Here is a 21,327-nt window from a genome sequence, read left to right on the forward strand (position 1 = left end):
TCTTCACTGTTAAGGACCTAATTGCTCTGCTTCCACTCTTATTCCTAAAGAGTTTAGTGCAATTAACAAGTGCAGCACCACCAGTGCAATAAATCTGCTTGAAAAAATGTTTCTGACAATGTGTCTTGATAACATTTCCTGAAAAGTTTCATTTCTTTGTTGAAGAAATACCTCATATCATCATTTTGAAAACTGGAATGCTTAATTTGTACCCTAGACACCATATTTTCACACTTGAAGCTTAAATGTTTTCTACCATTTTCTGTCTTCTTGAGCAGAAGTGGGTGAATAGGGAAATCACCAACTTTGACTACCTCATTCAGCTGAATACAATTGCCGGGAGAACGTACAATGATCTGGCCCAATATCCAGTGGTAAGGTGTCCTTCTTTTAAAAATCCTCCTTAAGCTGTGTTCACAACAGGAGAGATTTAAGAAGTTTAGAATATATTTGATAACGCATGGAACAAAAATCTGTTAATTGTTAAGTTTTATTAATATATGGTTACTGTGTTCTGAGTTTCCCTTGGCTTATTTAAAATGTGATTTCTGTGTCCGGGTTTTGATGGTTTATACACGATGTTTCTTAGTAAATTGACTACTCCTACCGATTAAGCGAAGAGATGAGATAAGAGATAATTCTATGAAGAGCTACTCAGAATCAAGGATTTCATTGACATAAATGCTGCTGGGCGATGGAGTTTTTGAAAGCAATACCCATTCAGTAGTCTTCAGTAAAGCGCCTGAAATGTTTGTAGAATTAATTTTATTCTTTTATTTCCCTCAGTTTCCCTGGATTCTTTCAGATTACACCTCCGAAGAGCTGGATTTGAACAATCCCCTCGTGTTCCGAGACCTCTCCAAACCGATAGGAGTGGTGAATGAGAAAAATGCCAAATCTGTTCGTGAAAAGTATGTTTTCTTGAACCAGTAAATTCTTTATTTTTGCTAGATGAGAGCTACCACTGGTGTGATGATGATGATTTGGTATATAAAAACCAAAACACAGCATATTTCCTATTTTTAAAAGTATTCAGAAATTAAAATGTGCATGGTGCAAAAAATGTGTCTTTTTCTATTTAAACATTGTTTTGTAAAAGTATTTGTAGTTTCTTGAGCGAAAATGCACAATTTAACTGGACATCGTGGACAGTTTTGATGCATTTTTTCAAAAAGGTTTTTATCGATTAATAAGAATGCTTTAAGACTTTTTTTTTTTGTTCAGTTCATTCAGCTTATTATTTGGCATTATCGGTGAAGAAATTGCATACCGTCTCATTCCTGAACACCCAGGAAAACCAGGAATTAAACCACCATAAGAACTTTGAAGGAATCGATGTAGAGTTTAGGAGAAAAGGGTTGGAGTTTTCAATATTTTAATATAACCTATCCTAATACCCCATTTCGTTGTCATTATTCTAATTAGGTATGAAAGCTTTGAAGACCCTACTGGCACTATTGATAAGTTCCACTACGGTACCCACTATTCCAACGCTGCAGGGGTGATGCACTATCTGATAAGGGTGGAGCCCTTTACTTCACTGCATATTCAGCTCCAGAGTGGAAGGTACAACCTTTAAGCTGTTAATATCGTGTTCGTGTTATGTGTAAGTGTGATCTGTCTAGTAAGTTCAAACCCATGCATGAACTCCAAAGACTGCTGTAGCTGCTTATAGGCCCTGCTGGGCACCTTGTACAGCGGTCACAGTACTATGCCTGCTGTGTTCCTTCCCAGTGCTATATTTTTACAGGTAGACCATAATGAATGCTGGGAATGACGAAATCCCGAAGTTTTTGACCTTAAAAAAACAATGTGCAAACAAAAGTTTACAAACAAGTGCTCAAAGTGTTGTCTAGTGCAAAATATCTGACGGAAAAGACAAAGCTTAGGAACAAATCTACAGTATTATAATTTGGCTATGTTCAGAAGGGTGGAAGGATTGGACATTGGTTAGCATTGCTGCTTCCGGACCTGGGGTGCTATCTGTGTGGTGTTCCCTCCTTGTTTGCATGGCTTTCCTGCTGATGCCCTGGTTTGTTCTCATTGTCCAAAGACATACTGGTAGGTTAATTGGCTTCTGGGAAAATTGGCCCTTGGTGTGAGTGTCTGTGTGTGCCCTGTGATGGATTGGCGTCCCATCCACAGTGTATCCTGTCTTGTGCCCGTTGCATGCTGGGATAGGCTCTGCCTCCCCCATGACCCTGAATTGGAAAAGCATTTAGACAGTGGATGGATGGGCTATTTTCAATATGACTGTAATTGCACAAGAAATTCCACTGTAGGGTCAGAACGCTTTGTGTGCTTGCATTTCTGTGCATGATGAAGCGCATGGAGATATTTCATAGCCCCTGCTACTTACCAGAAGTGATATAATCATTAAAGAGTAAAGTAAAAAAAGTCATCCGCCCCTCTCCCAACAGGTTTGATTGTGCTGACCGGCAGTTCCATTCCATTCCCGCCACCTGGCAAGCCCTCGTGGACAATCCGAACGATGTCAAAGAGCTCATTCCGGAATTCTTCTACTTCCCGGAATTTTTGGAGAACCAAAACGGTGAGTAAAACGCATTTGCTTCTGTTTGCCGGGACCTGCTTTGTTTAGGAAAACGTAAGGCCATCAATCACAAACATTTAAACAACTGATTGTTTTCATCGTATAATATTCGAACGTTTTGAACGTAATCCCATTCTTATCCCGTCAGAGTTTGACCTCGGGTGTTTGCAGATATCTAAAGAACGGGTGAATGATGTCATTCTTCCAAAGTGGGCAAGAGGTCCAGAAGATTTCATCTACAAGCACAGGAAAGCACTGGTAAGAAGGCTTTTATTTGGCTCATCGAAAAACACGATCCCCTTGCATCTACAAGCCAGAAGTCCTGCATCTTCAGTAGTGTTTTTGTGCGTGATATAAATATTAAGGAGTTCAAGATGCACAACTGTAACAAATTAAAATATTCAGAGATGTCAACGCACAGTATTCTGTCAGAACAGGAAAAATATAATCCAGGCAGCTCCATTCAAAAGGTATTTTGTATTCAAGGTTGAGGCAAGCAGTACAGTGAGAATGACAGCTTACATTAGGGTTGAAATACATCGGTAAATAGTGCTTTCATTTACTCTCCATAGCTTTGTCAACAAAGACAGACCAAAACTTTACCAACAACTTTAAAGTGCAAAGATGTTCTGATCCACAGTGATGGGTTATATCTGGGTAGTGTTACCTCCTTAAAGGCCTGCTGGTTCATACGTACAGGGGCACGTTGCATGAAACCTTCTTCTCGTAAAGAAAGAAACACCACTGCAGTAGTTAAACTACCATTTTGAAACATAAGAAATACAGCTAATAAAATGCTAATGTGTCGGGCTCACCTGTTTCGCTCATCTGCCATTAGGGCACTGATTTGTCGCTGTCGTTGTCTTTTAGGAATCGGAGTATGTGTCAGCCCACCTCCACGAGTGGATCGACCTGATCTTTGGTTACAAACAGAGGGGGCCAGCGGCAGTGGAGGCGCTGAATGTGTTCTACTATTGTACTTACGAAGGTACACGTCAGGCATTCAACTCTCTCATCACAGGGCTTTTTGTGCAAGGAAGAGAAACACCAGTGGTCGACTGCTATATGAAAAAAAACTAAATAGAAATATCTCGGTAATTTCAGTGAATTTAATAATAATTGCTTACACTTATATAGCACTTTTCTGGACACTCCACTCAAAGCGCTTTACAGGTAATGGGGAATCCCACTACCACCACCAATGTGCAGCCCCACCTAGATAATGCGACGGCAGCTATAGTGTGCCAGAACGCTCACCACACATAAGCTATTAGTAGGGAGGAGAGCAGAGTAATGAAGCCAGTTCAGAGATGGGGATTATTAGGAGGCCATGATTGGTAAGGGTCAATTGGAAATTTGTCCAGGACACCGGGGTTACACCCCTACTCTTTTTGAGAAAATATGGAACGGACTGCTTAACAGACCTCATTTCTTGCTGGCCTCAGTACAGAAACCAGAGTTAAAAGACCCAGATTGCAATAACCTTTTATTAGATTCATGACTGAGAACAAGGAGCAAAGAAGTGTACTGCAAAAGACAGTTATTTGCACTTCTTTAAGAACTTGCCTGAAAAATCTTGCCATTTATAATGTTTTTTAAAGTATTACCGTATGGTTGGATATAATAGGAATCTCTTATTGTCTTCTTCTCGTTGACCTTTTTTGCACTAATAAATCATAAATCAGTAAAACGTAGATAGACAAATTAAAAAAGATGCCAAGGAAGAGGACATGCAATGCTCTTGCCCTGTACACCATGACCTGTGAATAGACTGTGAGCATCTTGCTGTGGGCTGTAGATTTAGGCCCGTGGGGGACCAGGAGCATCCGTGTGGGGGCATAACCACAAGTATGAAGCATGTCAGTTGTCTGAAAATAGAGTAAAGTACATTAGAGTAAAATTAGAGTAAAGTACAACATTTTAGTACAAATGCCAAATACAAATAGTGCTAAGGTACTAACAAACTAACAAAAATGATGTACATTATACACAAATACCTTAGGATTTATTATTTGGGCAGTATTACAGGCAACCGTGAAAAATATTTCCACTTGGTAGGACAATACTTCAAATCTTTGACTGTGCCATTCCAGGGGGGATACAGAGGTCAAATATAAAGTTTTCTGATCTTAATGAGCTCCCATTTGAATCACTGCATTAGGTTGTTTGAACGTGTTCGTCTCTCAAGCTCTACGCACTATTGGCTGTTGCCTACGCGAGACAAATTAGTGAGTCAATTACATTTCTGTGTGCTGGATCCCTGTTGTACCTAAATTCTGCCGTCTTGCCACGTTCATAGAGGAAGGGCTGCTTATAGGGGAACACCACATAGGAAGTAGGCGACACGTGAAAAGTTTGCGTTTTACTGCTCTAGATGAGCAGGATTGACTCGCTGTTTTTGCCCTGTAGGTGCTGTCGATTTGGATGCGGTAGCTGACGAGAAAGAGCGAAAGGCCTTGGAGGGCATGATCAGCAATTTCGGACAGACTCCCTGTCAGCTCCTTAAGGTACCCGTTGTCGTGACGATAACACTGTTTTCTGCTTTCCAGAAAAATTCAGAAGCAATGTGCAGAAGAGCTTGCTAAATACCCTTAATAGACAGGAAATCAAACAGAATAAAAGCTTGGTAAATTAACCAAGGAACACCAATAGTAGAATGAAGCTAAAGGGAAAATATAGGCCTTTACGTTTTTAAAAATGTCGACTAATGAATTTGGATATTGAGTTCAAAATACAGGGAGCTATTGCTCATTGTGTGGAGCCTGGTCTTTCGCAGGCTGAATCAGCATGATCTCAAATTCAACTGGATTCTAGTCTTGCAATAAGGCCTTAAGATAGCCTGGAGCTAGAATATTCAGTGGCTTATATGAGGAGAGGAGATACAGTAGTTAAAAGCATCACCAGTGCTCATAACAGGTGTTGTAAGTTAATGCAGAGTAGTTTTAGTAGCTCAGGAGCTGAGGATTTCAGGATATAATCTTAGTACCTTTGTAGACATCACATGAAGTGGTGTTATAGTAGTTTAACCTTGATGAAAGGGTCAAAATGCCCTTTTGACAACACGCAGTCAAAAGTTAACACCAATGTAAATTAGGTTTGGATTTTTCATCCAAAAATACAACATCTTTTGCCATAAAATTTTTCAGTCTGGTAAGATATATTTTATTTATATATTTATATATTTTTCATTTTAATCAAATAAAAAATATTCACTTTACAAAAGTATTAACATCATTTACAATCCAACAGAAATGGGATATCTTTCGAAAGGGGTGAATACTTTTACAAGGCACTGTCTATAGCCATGGTATGGTGGTGTAGTGGTTTTTTCTGCCCTCGCAGTACCAGGGCCCTGGGTTCAAAATCCTGGGGTGCTATCTGCGTGGAGCTCGTATGTTCTCTCTTTGTGTCAGGTGGGTTTCTTCCCGCAGTCCAAATACACACTGGTTGGTTTGTTTGGCTTCTGGGAAAATGAGTCCTGGTGTGAGTGTCGGCATCCGGCCTGAGACGGACTGCTGTCCCATCCAGGGCGTACCCTGCCTTGCGCCCCTTGCTTGCTGGGATAGACTCCGGCTCCCCTCCAACTCCGATTTGAAAGAAACGGTTAGAAAATGGGTGGGTGGGTTTGTGTGTACAATGGACTGGCATCCTTTCCAGTGCGTATCCAACCTGTCCAGTGCCTGTTGCTTGCTGGGATACGTGGCGGCTCAACCTGCAAACCCCTCCAGCTCTGGATAGAGGCGTTAAAAAATAGATGGACGTACATATACTGTAGACACTGTTGTCACCCAAACTGTTCTGTGTTCGTCTGTTGCTCAGGAGCCTCATCCAGTACGACTGTCGGCTGAGGAGGTGGAGAAGCGAAAGGCCCGGCAGGACACCTGTCCTCTGAGCATTTTTGAGCATCTTCCCGAGCTCAAATCCTTCTTCGTTGAGGTAGCTGGCCTCTCTTCGCAAGAGGCACACAGTAGTATAACATCTGATTGCCTTTGCTTTGACTTGTCATTTTACCAAACGGGTGAAACAGTAAGCTTGGAAATTCCGAAATAATAAAGTAATGTATGAAGAAATAATTGAGTAAACCGTATGGAAACATCAACAGAAAGCCTGTTCAAGTGAAATGGATTTGACATCGTAATCTTGTTTGTTTTACATTTTGAAAGAAGAGGGGCTTTATTGAAGAGAAAACCAAGTTAAAAAAATAATAAAATCAAGCAGAAATTCTCAGTGTAGTGGTGTAAGCCTAGAAACATGCTCTAGCTTAGGGCATGAGAAACTGGGACACAAACTTATTATACAAAAGCCTAATTAATACGTTATGAACTTCATTATGAATTTTATGCTTTGCTCTGGATTTTCCTTTAAAGTAACAGAAATTTACTAACAAACAGCATTCAAAGCTACCTTAATAGAGGTGTGGTTGTAGCCTTTTCACAAGAAAAAAGCGCTCTCCATCTGGCTCGAGCAATACTCTCAATTGAGGAAATATTCTTCAGGATGCTGAAATATAAAGGGCATTTAACATTTTGATGTAAATATTGTCCTTTGTATATGACATCCTTGTGGTTATTTGTTCCTGCTGTGAAACGTGAAGTTAATCTTGGTGACGTGTACACTATACGACTGTATACATGCTTTCTTTTCATTTGTCCAGGGCATCAGTGATAACATTCCTATAGTGAAAGCAGTTGTTCCTAAAAACCAGTCGAGATCATTTATCTCACAGGGCAGCCCAGACAATTTGGTAAGTCTCTTTGATTTATATTCAGACCTTGTCTTTTAAGAAATACAACAGATTTTCCTGAAAGCACTAGCATTCTCTACTACCTTTAATTGTACTGTAATACAAGATTAATATATTCATACACTTAAGAGTCTCTGACTGGTGCGATCATTATAGCATCAGGGGTTATTGAATACAGTTATAGCCATGAAGACACTGCACGTTATCATATAATGACAGTTACAAACGACAGAGGGGCCATTCAGCGCACTGGTTTGGTTTTCAAAAGGTGATCAATTCATCTTTTCCAACCATTTAAAGAAGCCAGGGTACCAGTTTCAACAACTTGGCTGAGATCCATATTGCATACTCTAACAACCCTTTGTGTAAAAACATTTCTCAGTTTGTAACACCCTTTCATATAGTTCCTACTGATGTATTCTGGCCTGTATTTCATTGTTGATTTCACTGGGTTGATTTTATCTGTGCCTTTGAGGATTTTGAATATTTGCATCAATATTTGTAGTCTTCTGTGATTCAGACAAAAAAAGGATCAATTCTTACTCCTTCTCAGTGCAGCACATTCATTTGAGTCTGAGAACGTATTTTGTTGCTTTTCTCTACCGATTCCTGAACTGCAGTATCTATTTTAGAATCTTGGTGACCAAAAACATGCAGAATATTCGTAATAAAGTCTTAGTGCATTTTGCAATTTTAAGATAGCATTTCAATTTTTAATTCTATGCATTCAACTACTGATAAAAACATTCTCTTTTTAGCTCTTCTCTTTGTGCCCATCCCATCCTGTTCTATTTCTCTTAAGCTTGGTTTAATTTGTTTTCTTGAAATTGTAAAAATTGGTTTTGGATTCAACCTATAAAATCTTAAAAGTATGCTTCAAAGATGAACTTCCCTGACGTCAGCTTTCCTCACTCTGATTGTTTGAATAGACCACATCACTACAAGCATTCCCTCTTGTAGTTACTCTGGCATACGAAGAGAGGACATATATAATAATATGTACATTTGATACTACAGTTTTCTACAGACAGATATTGAATGTTATCTCAGAGCTCTTTTACAGTGGTTTGCTTGTTTAATCTGGTTGAATTGGTTCTCTACCCTACTTTCTTACTTGGTAGAAGCCGTTCATGTAATCTGTTTTTCTTTTATATTATGCTAAATGGTTTTATGTCTCATTTTCTGACTCTCGAATATGTGCTTTGTTATGGATAACCATTTTTCTTATGGAAGCTGCTTCTATAGTCAATTACTTGATTAGTCAGACTAAAGTGTTGAGGAAAGAAGATGATGACATTTTTCAGTTTAATCAGTTTCAGCGTTTTACTAGAAACATGGTGCAGAACATTGAATCATGCACATTAGTTTTCTCATCCAGTTTTGTTTGCATTAACAAAAGCAAAAGATTGTTTATTTCATCCTTTTCAGCTCATAGTGGCACTGATTAAGCTGTCACCTACAGTGTGTCGTCTGTTTTGTGCGTGCACAGCATCAATCGAATAGCGATGGACTTTTTTGTTCTTTTTTCAAAGTACACTACATGCCGTATTCTTAATCATAAATTAAACAGAATTTAAAAAATATTCCTTTTTTTGCAGATAACAGTAAGTCAGAACTGTCTGATAGGAACCCATGGCTGGCTGCCTTATGATAAAAATATTTCTAATTACTTCACCTTCATCAAGGACCCTACTGTATCTAATTCAAAGTGAGTCCATTATTTACAATTATTTTTTATTACAGTAGAATTCAACTTCAGTACTTAGGGTTCTTATGTATCAGTGGTAGAATAATATATTATTTACTTCAATAGGCATTTGTTTCATTGAAAATTGTTTTGTTGAAAATGCAGGGATTGATAATTTTTCATAAAATATATTTTTAAAATAAAAAAACACTAAAGCTAAGTCTCTCACAACTTTTCTATTCACACACTAATGTTGTGAGACATGCTGTGTGTTTTCTCAGGATCTCAACATACATAATTCGATTGTTTCATTTATTGGTTTGCTTTTACAATGTGCACCTTCAGTTGTCTGTTTTATTCAGAGTATAAAGTAATATGTGCCAGGAGAAACATATGTTTAGAAACAGTGTATGGTTAGAACGTTTTTAATCAAGAAAAATATGAGAACTCCTACATCAATTTATTCCTGAAGTAAAGAGTTTCTGTAAAGTAGCACCGTAACGTTCTGTAAAATAACACCATAAATTTCAAGATCTTTACCTAAAATCACCCTAAGGTTTGTACTGTTTTTCACTGAGTGAACATGGAGGAAATGCGTTTTTTTTGGTCTACAATAATTACTTAGATCTGATGAACTTGGGACTTTTTGTCCCTGAGATCCTATGTTTTTGGATCATTAATGGGACGTATTGTTGGAATCCTTTTTAAGAGGCCTTTAGGCTACGTGTTAAATTATATCTAGTTCTTTAGCAGCCATATCACCCTGCAACTCTCAACTGGCATACCACTGAAGCTCAGCAGGTGTGAGCCTGGTCAGTACCTGGATGGGAGACCTCCTGGGAAAAACTAAGGTTGCTGCTGGAAGAGGTGTTAGTGGGGCCAGCAGGGGGTGCTCACCCTGTGGTCCATGTGGGTCCTAATGCCCCAGTATAGTGACAGGGACACTATACTGTAAACAGGCGCCGTCCTTCGGATGAGACGTAAAACCGAGGTCCTGACTCTCTGTGGCCATTAAAAATCCCAGGGTGTTTCTCTAAAAGTGTAGGGGTGTAACCTGGCCAAATTTCCCATTGGCCCTTACCAATCATGGCCTCCTAAAAATCCTCATCTATGAATTGGCTTCATTACTCTGCTCTCCTCCCCACTGATAGTGTGGGGAGCGTTCTGGCGCACTATGGCTGCCGTCGCATCATCCAGGTGGATGCTGCACATTGGTGGTGGTGGAGGAGAGTCCCCATTACCTGTAAAGTGCTTTGAGTGGAGTGTCCAGAAAAGCGTTATATAAGTGTAAGCAATTATTATTATTATTAATTATTAGCATGGTTTATACATTTAAGAAGACCCTGGTTCAATCTCTTGATAGTCGTGGTCTTCATCGACATCGATGGATGAACATCAGCTAGCAAAGCAGCTGGTATAGAGCCAGTTACTATCATTGATTTTGTTGATTTTTCCATTTGCCCTAGGACCCAGCGATTCATCAACGGCCCTCTTTCCCCAGGACTTGAGATCACAGCCAAGCTCTTTGTCATGTCCCATGATGGGAAGTTGCTCTTCAGCGGGGGTCACTGGGACAGTAGCCTCAGGGTGACCTCTCTGACTAAGGGCAAGCTGGTGGGACAGCACATTAGGCATATGGGTACATTCCTGTTTGTATATTTGCTAGTATGGATATGGTTATAGTGTCTATTTACATTATTTTCTTTAATTAGTCAAATTTGAATGTTGAAGTGTCTTTATAAGCCAGAATGTGTATTCTGTTTGCAATCTGGAATCATTCCGTAATTCTGTCATGATTTCTATACATGCTGAAGTGAGAACATTGTATTAATATTTCCCAGTGCAGCAGTTTAAGATGTCACAGGCAGTCTCACAGTGTAGTAATTAAGAATATTAAACAATATCCCAAATTAGTAATCTTGTTGAGATGTAGTAACCCAGGAAATTTTCTTCAAAATGTGCTCCCGGACGAGTTGACGCTAACTCAGCTTTTTAGAGGATAAGGAGACATCCTCATTGCGTTAAAACACCTATCTAAATTATTTTGTCTGGTGTTGTATGGTTTGACATTTTTTCTGTTTTTCAGATATTGTGACGTGCCTGTCCTCAGACTACTGTGGTATCCACCTCATTTCAGGCTCGCGAGACACAACTTGTATGGTGTGGCAAATCCTTCATCAGGTACAGTGCTCACTAAAGTCTAACTATTGTCAGTCAGTGCAGTTCAGACAGCTCATAAAATAGTATTTGCTTACAGTTCAAACAGTCTGTCAGTTATCTTAACAATATTGTTATTAGTATTTTGCTTCATATATTTGTTCTTTTTTTTCTGAGAGCAGCTAGGCAATTTAAATGTGTCAGTTTGGCTAAGAACTGAAATAGAAATAACATGATTTGTTGTTTAAATTAAGTGTTTTTGAATTTTGCAGGACTTAACTGATCAAAAAGGGGCGAAGTATTTGCATTAGAGCAAAGCTTTTTGAAAGTTACCTTTGAAGTACTCAAGTTGAATTATTTTGACTTGGCAATTAAAATTAGCTAAGGTTTATCAAAGCATGCTTTGGATATTGTATATATAACAGTAGCATATTGTACTGTCTTAGTCCAAACATACGCTGGCTTTGAATTTAAGGTGACCTTATTTTTTAAGAAAGAGACATAACAAATACAGAAATATATTCTTAAATCAAACAGATAAGATAATTTCAGCAGTGAAATAAATGTTTCGGATTTTTTGATGCAGTAATGCTCTGCTAGCTTCTCGCATCTTTCAAGACCCCGAACACTCCAGCCATACTCAAGGAGAGTGAGAAAGTGCAGATTTGGGTCAAAATGGTACTATTATTAGGGTGTACATTCAGTAATAAGCAAGAAAATGTTGCACCAAAGCACCATCAAATATCAGCATATCACCATGTAAAATGAATTGTGTTAGATTTGAATGTATAGATTTTCATCAGTTCTTGTATTTACATTGTAGCAATAAATGCTTATACAGTAGTATACTACACCACACTGTAGATTTCCTTTTATATGCATAATGAATACAGCTTAGCAAAATGATCTCTATTACTAAGATCTTCACAGCAAATGTCCTATATCTGTATTTTTGTTTCTCTTAAAGGGAGGAGTACCTGTGGGTTTATCCCCTAAGCCTGTACAGATCTTGTATGGGCACACAAATGAGATTGTGAGTGTCTCTATCAGCACTGAGCTGGACATGGCTATCTCAGGATCCACGGTAGGTCTGGAACTTGTGTTGTTCTGCTGCCAGTAACATGAAGCTAACCTTATAGTATAGTTTTCACCTGAGACTTTCTGAACTTTCTGCTGTTTCTCTGCGTAATCAGTTCCTCTTACGGCAGATATCCATAGCTCAGGGCCATTCGAAGCCAGAGCACGTCGCTTACTTGATCGTCTAAGTTTAAAGAATGGCTAAACAACCTGTGCTCCCTCACTGCCTGGCTGTCTGTGCATCTTCCTTTGTTCAACTGTTCCACTTCAGATATAAGAGTTTATTTTTCTGTCCCGGTGCCTCATCATGTGGCTGTGCTCTGTCCAGGACGGTACAGTGGTCATCCACACCATTCGGAGAGGGCAGTATATGCGGTCCCTGAGGCCCCCCTGTGAGAGTTCCCTGCCTGTCACCATCCTCAACCTTGCCATCTCCTGGGAGGGGCACCTGGTTGTCTACACATCTATAGAGGGCAAATCCACACTGAAGGTAGACCTGATCTTGATGATTATGGGTTGAGGTTGGCCGTAAAGGAAAGAAATGATAATTGAGTGCTGTTGATATTTTTTGACTCATGCTATAACGGTTAACCTTCACTTTCTTCAAAAATGTTGTCTAAAAATGACCAAATGTGTACAGCCGGCTTGAGAGCTTGTGATGTTGCGGTTCTTATTTCCCCACGTCTTATCACTTTCTTTCTTGTTCATAGTTGAAATAATACAAAATGGTTAACAGCATATGCTTACAAATATATGCACGTGAAGTTCTGATTCACCAATTTGAGAGTGGAAATTTAAAGCAGATGTTGCTCTCGTGACAAAATCAAGCAAATTGTATATTTGCTAGTCAGCAGCCATGTCAACCTGCAAGCAACGCACAACTGGCAATGCACTGAAGCTCAGCAGGTGGGAGCCTGGTCAGTACCTTGATGGGAGACCTCCTGGGAAAAACTAAGGTTGCTGCTGGAAGAGGTGTTAGTGGGGCCAGCAGGGGGCGCTCACCTTGCAGTCTGTGTGGGTTCCAATGCCCCAGTATAGTGAAGGGGACACTATACTGTAAAAAGGTGCCATCTTTCAGATGTGGCCATTACAAATCCCAGGGTGTTTCTCGAAAAGAGTAGGGGTATTACCCCTATATCTTATCTCTGCTTCATCACTCTGTTCTCCTCCCCACTGATAGCTGGTGTGTAATGAGCATTTTGGCGCACTATGGCTGCTGTCGTATCATCCAGGTGGGGGCTGCACATTGGTGGTGGAGGAGGGGAGTCCCCATTACCTGTAAAGCACTTTGAGTGGTGTGTCCAGTAAAGCACTATATAAGTGTAAGGAATAAGTATCATTATTTTTTTCCTCTTAGGATAAGAATGCACTACATCTTTATTCTGTGAATGGGAAACACTTGTGCTCCGAGACTCTGAAGGAGCAGGTCACAGACATGTGCGTCTCTGGGGAATACATTGTGCTGGGCAGCGCTCAGGGATATCTCTCCATCCGAGATCTCTACAGGTATGCTATCGGCTGGCCTAGGGTCTGTACTGTCTGTAGCCACAGTTTCCACAGACCAGAATCTCATATGAACATTTGTTGCATATCCTGTGAGCCTTAGTACTGTGCTATTTAGTATAGTGGTGTTTCAACAAAATTCAAAGTGAAAAAACTCTACAATATAATACCATAAATATTTGTTTTTAAAGGAATGTGGTTCTGTTTACACTTGTGGAAAGTCATTTAGCCCATCAGAGCCCATTTCCTAGTTGTTTTGGCATTTTCTAACTAATATAACTTAAGTATTTACAGTTTTATGAAGTAATTTTGTTCACCTGAACTAATTTTTTCTAGCAAAGGGAAATTAATACTTTCTCCTTACTTGTCTTGCTAATTATCTGTTTAAGAGAAAAGGCTTATCCAAGATGTTTAACATGAATGTAGGTTAAGCTGATCAGCTCCGAAGGATTACCCTTGTATACATAATCATGCGAGACATTCTCATTTAACTCTGAAAGGTCTAATTCTAATCCGAATTTAGGCAGCAAACCAGAAAAGCAACAGAGCATCACACAGTTTACAGGTCTGGAACGCAACCACAGGGCAACACAAACGTAGAGGAGTTACGGTTTTGTCAGAACAGAATTCTGTCCCTTATTCCGCAGCCTGTGTCTCTGTACTGCACCTATGGCCATGCGGGTGCCAGTCCATTGCATCTCCGTCTCCAAGGAGAACAGCCACGCCCTGGTGGGCCTAGAGGATGGCAAACTGATCATCGTCGGAGTCGGCAAGCCAGCGGAGGTAAAGTCCACCGTCAGGAACTACTTCTACCAAACTGTGGAGAACAGCCCATTCCTGGCTCAGCTGAACCTCAAGTCTCCTGCTCAGCTCCTCAAGCTCAGGGAGAAGTTTGTCTTCACCTCAGGGTGGAAGTAGGACTGAACACCAGGAAACCCCACTCCTTTCAACATAGACACCTTTGAATACATAGTGTTTTCTAATACTGTTAAATATAGTTTGAGAAGGATGCCTGGTCTGAGAGCTTGTTACGTCAGAATGCAATAGTAAAAGGTGTTAAGTTAGGGCTTTCTGATCTGGGAAGATGATGAAGATGATCTTTTTAATGGAAGCCTTTATTAAGCTATAAAGCTCTGTCCAAAGTATAGGTGTACATTACAGTAAAACCAGACAGTGTTCCATCCATCCATTTTCTAACCACTTCATCCAATTCAGGGTCGCAGGGGAGCCTGAGCCTATCCCAGTAAGCAACAGGAGCAAGGCAGGGTACACCCTCAATGGGACAACATTTTAGGTGCTATGGTTATATAGGCCCATATCACTTCCAACTCTTAGTCCACTTCTGTCAGAGCTGGTGGGTCCAGTCTTTTATTTCTAAGCACTGAATTATAACTGAACCTATAGTTCATTTTTCCTTTTATTAGCCTCCTCTTGGCAGCCCAAAAACACTTGGCAGCGTACACAATTAAAACACTAATTTAGTGAGCTCAATGCAGTTTCAGAAACAAATTCAGTGGACACATCGGCACCTATTTACTACTCAGTAACTAAGGACGTTCCTTTTTAAAATCATACAGCACCAATTGCGTTTTGTATTTTAGACTCCATTTATCCACATATAGACTGCTTTGTTCTTTGTCTACCGTCTGGACTGAACTGATCCGGCCAATTGTCCATTAATCATTTCTTTTGTCTTTTCTGCTTTGCTTTCCCACTTTGGTCCAACGCTTCAAACAGATGCGTTCTGGGCAGATCACCCGGAAGCTCTGGGGCTCCAGCAAACGCCTCACGCAGATCTCATCAGGAGAGACTGAATATAACACCCAAGATCAGAAATGATGCATGATGGGAGCACCAAATCGAATCACCGCTCTGATCTTACATTGATTCCTACAGCCTACTTGGCCTCTGCTACTTTGATCAGTATGTTTACCCAATCAACACCATGTTGTTCTCTTCTGACATAATTTAAGTCTAAAATGATTAAGTATTTGTGTGTGCGTTTATATGCATGAGTGTTAGGGGCCCACAAACAGACTATGCTTTTTCAATTTTATTTTCCCCCTACATTAATTTTAATTTTCAGATAAATGTGACTAACTACCCTTCAAAGGAAAAAGACAAAAAAACAAGGTTTGGCTTTTCTTGGTGTGACTGAACCCTCCTGTCTATGAGCAGGTTGACCAGGCAGGTTGAGCCTGTCCTTTTTGATCTCCTTGTGTCACGTTTTTCACTTTAATTCTTCAGAGTGGCCTTAATTGTCTTAGTAGGAGCACCTTTTCGACATCTGGAGTCAAGGACTGCCCTCCAGCCAGTTGGAGAGCTCAGTTCCAGTAGAACTGGTTAACTGGTTAACGTTTTTGCTCAGACACCTTTCACCTAACCTAGCAGCAGGAGAGAGAAGCTTCTGCCCATCATTCCGGGATGTCAGAAATGAAGCAGCCATGTCAGGGGTAAAAAAAATAATTTTAGATTCCTCAATTTATTTTATTAATACAGTCCAATTAGCATCTAATCTGGTCTTGTACAGTATGTGAAGCCATTCTTTTTAATGTTTGAACGGGGGCTATGGGATAAAAAACTGGGAGCTGGCTGTTCTCCGAATGGATTCTTGTCTTGTCTTCTGCTGTTTTGGGCCGGTGCCTCACACATCCATCCTTCAAAGAATGGGCTAGTTAATACTCATAAGATGTGATCAAGAGTGAGTGCAGGTTTATTTAATGTGATAAAGCTCAGGAAGAGTCAAATAAAATGTTAGCAAAATAAACTGGCAGTGCAATTATAATATAGATTATAACAGATTATGGAGTATTATGAAGAATTAAGGAATATTAGAAACACCTTTATTTGTTAAATATAATGAGGTGCTTCCCTTGTTGATGCTTTTTAAGTATTGTTGTAATGTGTACCTACAATGCTGGATACTGCAGTGCTGAAAGTTACCTCTTCGTCTTTTTAAACAGATGTCAAGAATGGCAAAACTATGCAGTTAGTAGTGGTATTTGTAAAGCTGTGGTAATCTTCACATATATCCGGAAGTATGATCTCCTGTAAGAACTGTCATAGGCTATTAATTTCTTCCAGTTCTTGTACTGTCAAAATTAATCTATGCAGAGTTCTGGTTTTAGTAACCCAAAACCCTTTATATGCACATTCTTTTTTTTAAAAACTGCAAAATCTTAAGAAATCCCAGGAATCAAGGCTTGTCCTTTTTTACTTCCATATCTGGGAGTGGAACATTTTATGTGGTAAATAATTTAAGAACAAAAAATGTCACCATGTTTGTTCCTGCCTCGTATTTTTTTTATCTGCTCTAGATTGGGTCTTGAACTATTTTATGGGTTTTGTACCACACTGGACAAGATTGCTTTGTTTCAAAATAGGAATGTTTAAGCCATTCAGCAAGTTTTGAACTTGTTTCTGCCCAAGTTTTTTTTTTAATTGTTTATTCTGTTGTCATTTCATTTTGTGTCATTCTTGTATTAAGAGATGCAGGAGCCGTGTCGTCTGTTTGTCCAGCTTGTCGTTTTGTTTGGGTGAAGAGGTTGTTTGGTTGGTTCTGGGATTGCATTACCACAGGGGATTGTGGGGGATTCATCTGATACCCCCAGCAGGGTAGACAAATTGTGCTCCTAACCTAATCTTTTAACACTTCATATACAAGAAAATGAGAAAATCACTGCTGAACCTTGTTTTGGGGATGACTAGTGTTTAAGGTTAGATAAATCATGTACCCACCATGTTATTTATAACTTATTCTTTACTTGAATGAAAGGCTATTCCTTGTTTCACATCAAGACTGTTTTTAGCTGTCCTATTTATATTTTTGTAAAGCAGACAACTGTTAAGTTCATGTTTGTCAGAATAGGAACTATGTTTTACACATTACATTTGTGGATGGAAGGATTTTGATAAAAGGGCTTTAAGACAACGGTTTATCAGCAATATGATCTATTTATGGTACGTAACCAAACATTCTGCAACTTTGTTTTTTAACCGTAGATGAATTAATGCATGTAAATAAAAAATGAACAATGGAAGTGATACTTCTCCTTAAAATCTATTGAATTGCTCTTAATATGAGTTTATTTTGTATTTTGTGCTATAAATGCATTATGTAATGTATTTTGTAATGATATACCTTGATGATTAATAATTCACCTCTCTAAATAGCTAGAAGGAATTTGTCTTCTGTCAAGTATCTGCCTATCTGTAAAATAATTTTGTTACTTTTTTAAATTATTCAGTGTATTTCAAGTTCAAACCACCTTATTATGTATTTGTTTAATGAATAGGAAAAGAGTACAACTAGGACTGTATTTTGTACCGTCTCTGAAAAACATACTATTTTTCTGGACCCTAACTAAATTTTAACTTCATATGCCAAAAAGCTGACAACCTTAACTTGAAAGAATTTTACAATTTGTGTGTATCAGTCAGTGTAATAAGTCTTGTTTTCTGCTTTCTGTGCAATGTTCTTTTTAGGGTGCTTGGAAAATGTGCTTGTGCATACATCTGCCATGAACAGTTCCTCTATTTGACTTTACCTAAAGTAAAAGAATGCAGCATGTTTTCTTATGGTTGTCTTCCATCAGATGGTACTTGAGTCCAAGATAGTCAGCTGAATTGAAGACTTGGGTCAAAAATACCTTCATGGGAAAACTGCTTTTAAGATTGTCCACGAATACCTTACTAGTATTCACAGCTTCTGTGAGAAAGGCCTTCTCATTTCTAACTTTTCATATGTTATTAGGTCACTAATTCCGATACAGACAAATGCAAAATGCCAAAATCTTGATCTAAGCAGGAATTATGGCAAAATTGTTCACAAATACAGATTTGGAACTTTCTCATAAGATGTTAACTTTTTTTCATAAACAAATGACTATAATATTTCAAGCAGAAATGATCACTCTTCAGTATATTCAGGTTGGCTTTCATGTGTTAAACTTCCCAAAATCTATCTAGCAGGTGTTTCAAAATTCTGTCCTGGATGGCTGCATTAATAACTCATTTGCCACTACTTAGCCCTCTCTTAGACATTGTGAAACTTTGGAACAGAATTACTTAAATGTACTTTTAAACCCTGCAGGACCTAGGCCTTACAAAAATACATTTTGGGTACTCCTGCAGTGTATGTTGTAGTCAAACATGTCTTTCAAATCCATGCCTTAATTCATGCACCTCCTGCTTATTCTTTTGCTGTTAACTGCAATGTTGCAATAATTAAGTCTCATACAAACCTTTCATGAACAAAATATTTTATTATTCTTACCAGAGTTACAAAACATTTCCTGTACTTTTGGCACTCGGAAAGCTAAGTCCTAAAGCACGCTTGACATAAACGGTTGATTGTGATAAATTAGGGCAAATCTCTCTTCATTAAATCCCTAGTTTTCTCTGAAAATGCATTATGAATACAGTATAAGGTTAATGTCCAAACTAATGTAGAATATTGGACTCAATTTGTATTACGTGTTGGTTATGGAAAGGATTTGAGATCCTTTAATCAAATGTTTTACACAACTGACACTTTCCATTTTGTTTTGTTAATTTCATTACCTACCAGTAGCTCGCTTTTTTGTATATTTGTCCAAGAACATAGAAGTGTGTTTAAAATACAGCCATTATAATGGTAGTGCCTTTTCGTGTTTAATTATCTGGTTGTTAGGCGACAACACAATGAACTTGGTTGACCATACACAAAATAAGATGGTTGCACATATTCTTATTAAGCAAATTAGTCTTTAAATTAATTTTGTGAAAAATACCATTCCAGTTTTCATGGGCACACTCCAAGAAATATATTTGATAAATAAAATGTGATTAGTCTTAACTGCTTACTCTGTAACTTTCATTAAATCAATGTGTGTATATCAGTCAATTGTTATATATGTACATTGCGGTTTTTATTTCACTTTTTTTGCACTTTACAGGTACTAAAGATTGTAATTGTTTTTAATGTTCTCTGGACCTGTATATAAAAAATTACATTTGCTTTGTATACATAAAAAAGTGTATAATGGATATTAAGCCGGTTGAGTGAAATAAATGAATACACAAGGCTTTCCTATACACTTTTGATTTTTAAATTTGTTTTCAGTCTTTTGGTGGTCTTTAATAAACATGATACCTTATTATTTATAAGTCAGTTTATATGTTGAGCTTGGTATATCTTGGTATATTCCAAAAGTGGGTTTATTATGTCTTACACGTGTCTAACCCCGCTCTGCAGTGATGATTCATTGGTATTACAGCGTGTAGATCAGTCGTTTGATTGCGTTTTCAATCGCCTATCAATTCCCCATTTTACTGCCTCCCAGGATTCATTCTGGAGACTCGCACTACCACAGACTTGCATTCATCCATTCCACCATTTGCTCCAAAGTTAGAACCTACTTTGTTGTGGAGGACCTGCAAAACAGGGCTTTAAAGTGTTAATATTTCAAAATGCCTACAGACACTCGCAGAACAAAAGCAGCATTGGACTCAGTTCGCCTTTTACCCAGGAGCTGTCACGGAGCTATCGAGCCCATCAGAACTCACAGTGTGACCCACCCTTACGCAGCCTGGAGCCCTGGTAGCTCAGACGGCCAGGGTGTCTAGCTCCTGACTAGAAGGTCCTGGGTTTATTCCCAGGTAGGGGCAAGCAATTTACAGTAGCTTGCTCTAATTCCTTCCAGACAGCTCCCAGGTCCACTCAGCCTGCTTTCCAAATGGGTACCGGGGGTTAATCCTTCTGGGGGTGATTGGCCGGCCTGAGTGTGATGCTGACCACACCACCCCCACCTCCAGTGTCGGATGGTCGAGAGAAATGGTGGTCCTTGCCCCCTGTTCCCCATGGGCCTTGATGGGCTGAAAAGGGACCTACCTTCCTTACGCACCCTTGAAATGCTCCGTCTTAGCTGTGGTCCAGCAGATTGTATTCTTCACGAAAAGTGTGAGAAAACGAGTCCGTTTAGAAGCAAATGAAAGCCATAAATGTATATTCACCAGTAAAATTGTAATTACATAAAAGAGTATTAATAGACATAACATCCATTCGTCCATCTGTTTTTTTAAACTGATTTATCCAATATAGGGTTGTGGGATTTGTAATTCCAGATAAATGCATTATGATTTACATCTGTTCATTCAATGGTTGATTGGTTAGGCCTGGGATTAAGCCAGAAGCTTCAATGATTCAATCTGACTTTTTAAGTGAAACCAATCATATGAATAACTACTAATGGCTATTTATAACACTCTATTCACACCATTCTGAACTCTACAATAAATAATAATAATTGCTTACACTTACATAGCGCTTTACAGGTAATTGGGAATCCCCTCCACCACCACCAATGTGCAGCCCCACCTGGATGATGCGACGGCAGCCATAGTGCGCCAGTACGCTCACCACACATCAGCTATCAGTGGGGAGGAGAGCAGAGTGATGAAGCCAGTTCAGAGACGGGGATTATTAGGAGGCCATGATTGGTAAGGGCCAAAGGGAAGTTTGAGAAAGGCCCTGAGATTTTTATTGACCACAGCAAGTCAGGACCTCGGTTTTAAATTTCCTCAAAGGAAGGCACCTTTTTAGAGTATAGTGTCCCCGTCACTACACTG

At 39.1% G+C, this 21,327-nt stretch overlaps 1 protein-coding gene across 2 annotated transcripts in view; it reads left to right on the forward strand.

Annotated features, from left to right (window-relative positions):
* nbeal1 (neurobeachin-like 1) overlaps nucleotides 1-19,794 on the forward strand; it is a 131,412-nt gene extending 111,618 nt beyond the window's left edge. For both annotated transcript variants that reach the window (XM_069197202.1, XM_069197203.1), the window contains 17 exons: nucleotides 279-374; nucleotides 787-911; nucleotides 1,426-1,566; nucleotides 2,421-2,551; nucleotides 2,700-2,809; nucleotides 3,422-3,539; nucleotides 4,961-5,058; nucleotides 6,371-6,487; nucleotides 7,206-7,295; nucleotides 8,894-9,003; nucleotides 10,449-10,621; nucleotides 11,069-11,163; nucleotides 12,107-12,223; nucleotides 12,545-12,706; nucleotides 13,574-13,722; nucleotides 14,367-14,502; nucleotides 15,457-19,794. In XM_069197202.1, coding sequence (XP_069053303.1) covers nucleotides 279-374; nucleotides 787-911; nucleotides 1,426-1,566; nucleotides 2,421-2,551; nucleotides 2,700-2,809; nucleotides 3,422-3,539; nucleotides 4,961-5,058; nucleotides 6,371-6,487; nucleotides 7,206-7,295; nucleotides 8,894-9,003; nucleotides 10,449-10,621; nucleotides 11,069-11,163; nucleotides 12,107-12,223; nucleotides 12,545-12,706; nucleotides 13,574-13,722; nucleotides 14,367-14,502; nucleotides 15,457-15,558 — 2,070 coding nt within the window. In that variant the 3' untranslated portion in view covers nucleotides 15,559-19,794. The remainder of the gene's footprint in view (nucleotides 1-278; nucleotides 375-786; nucleotides 912-1,425; nucleotides 1,567-2,420; nucleotides 2,552-2,699; nucleotides 2,810-3,421; nucleotides 3,540-4,960; nucleotides 5,059-6,370; nucleotides 6,488-7,205; nucleotides 7,296-8,893; nucleotides 9,004-10,448; nucleotides 10,622-11,068; nucleotides 11,164-12,106; nucleotides 12,224-12,544; nucleotides 12,707-13,573; nucleotides 13,723-14,366; nucleotides 14,503-15,456) is intronic.
* Nucleotides 19,795-21,327: the final 1,533 nt, after the last annotated feature.

Source organism: Lepisosteus oculatus, chromosome 12 (assembly GCF_040954835.1).
Source record: "Lepisosteus oculatus isolate fLepOcu1 chromosome 12, fLepOcu1.hap2, whole genome shotgun sequence".
NCBI lineage: Eukaryota > Metazoa > Chordata > Actinopteri > Semionotiformes > Lepisosteidae > Lepisosteus > Lepisosteus oculatus.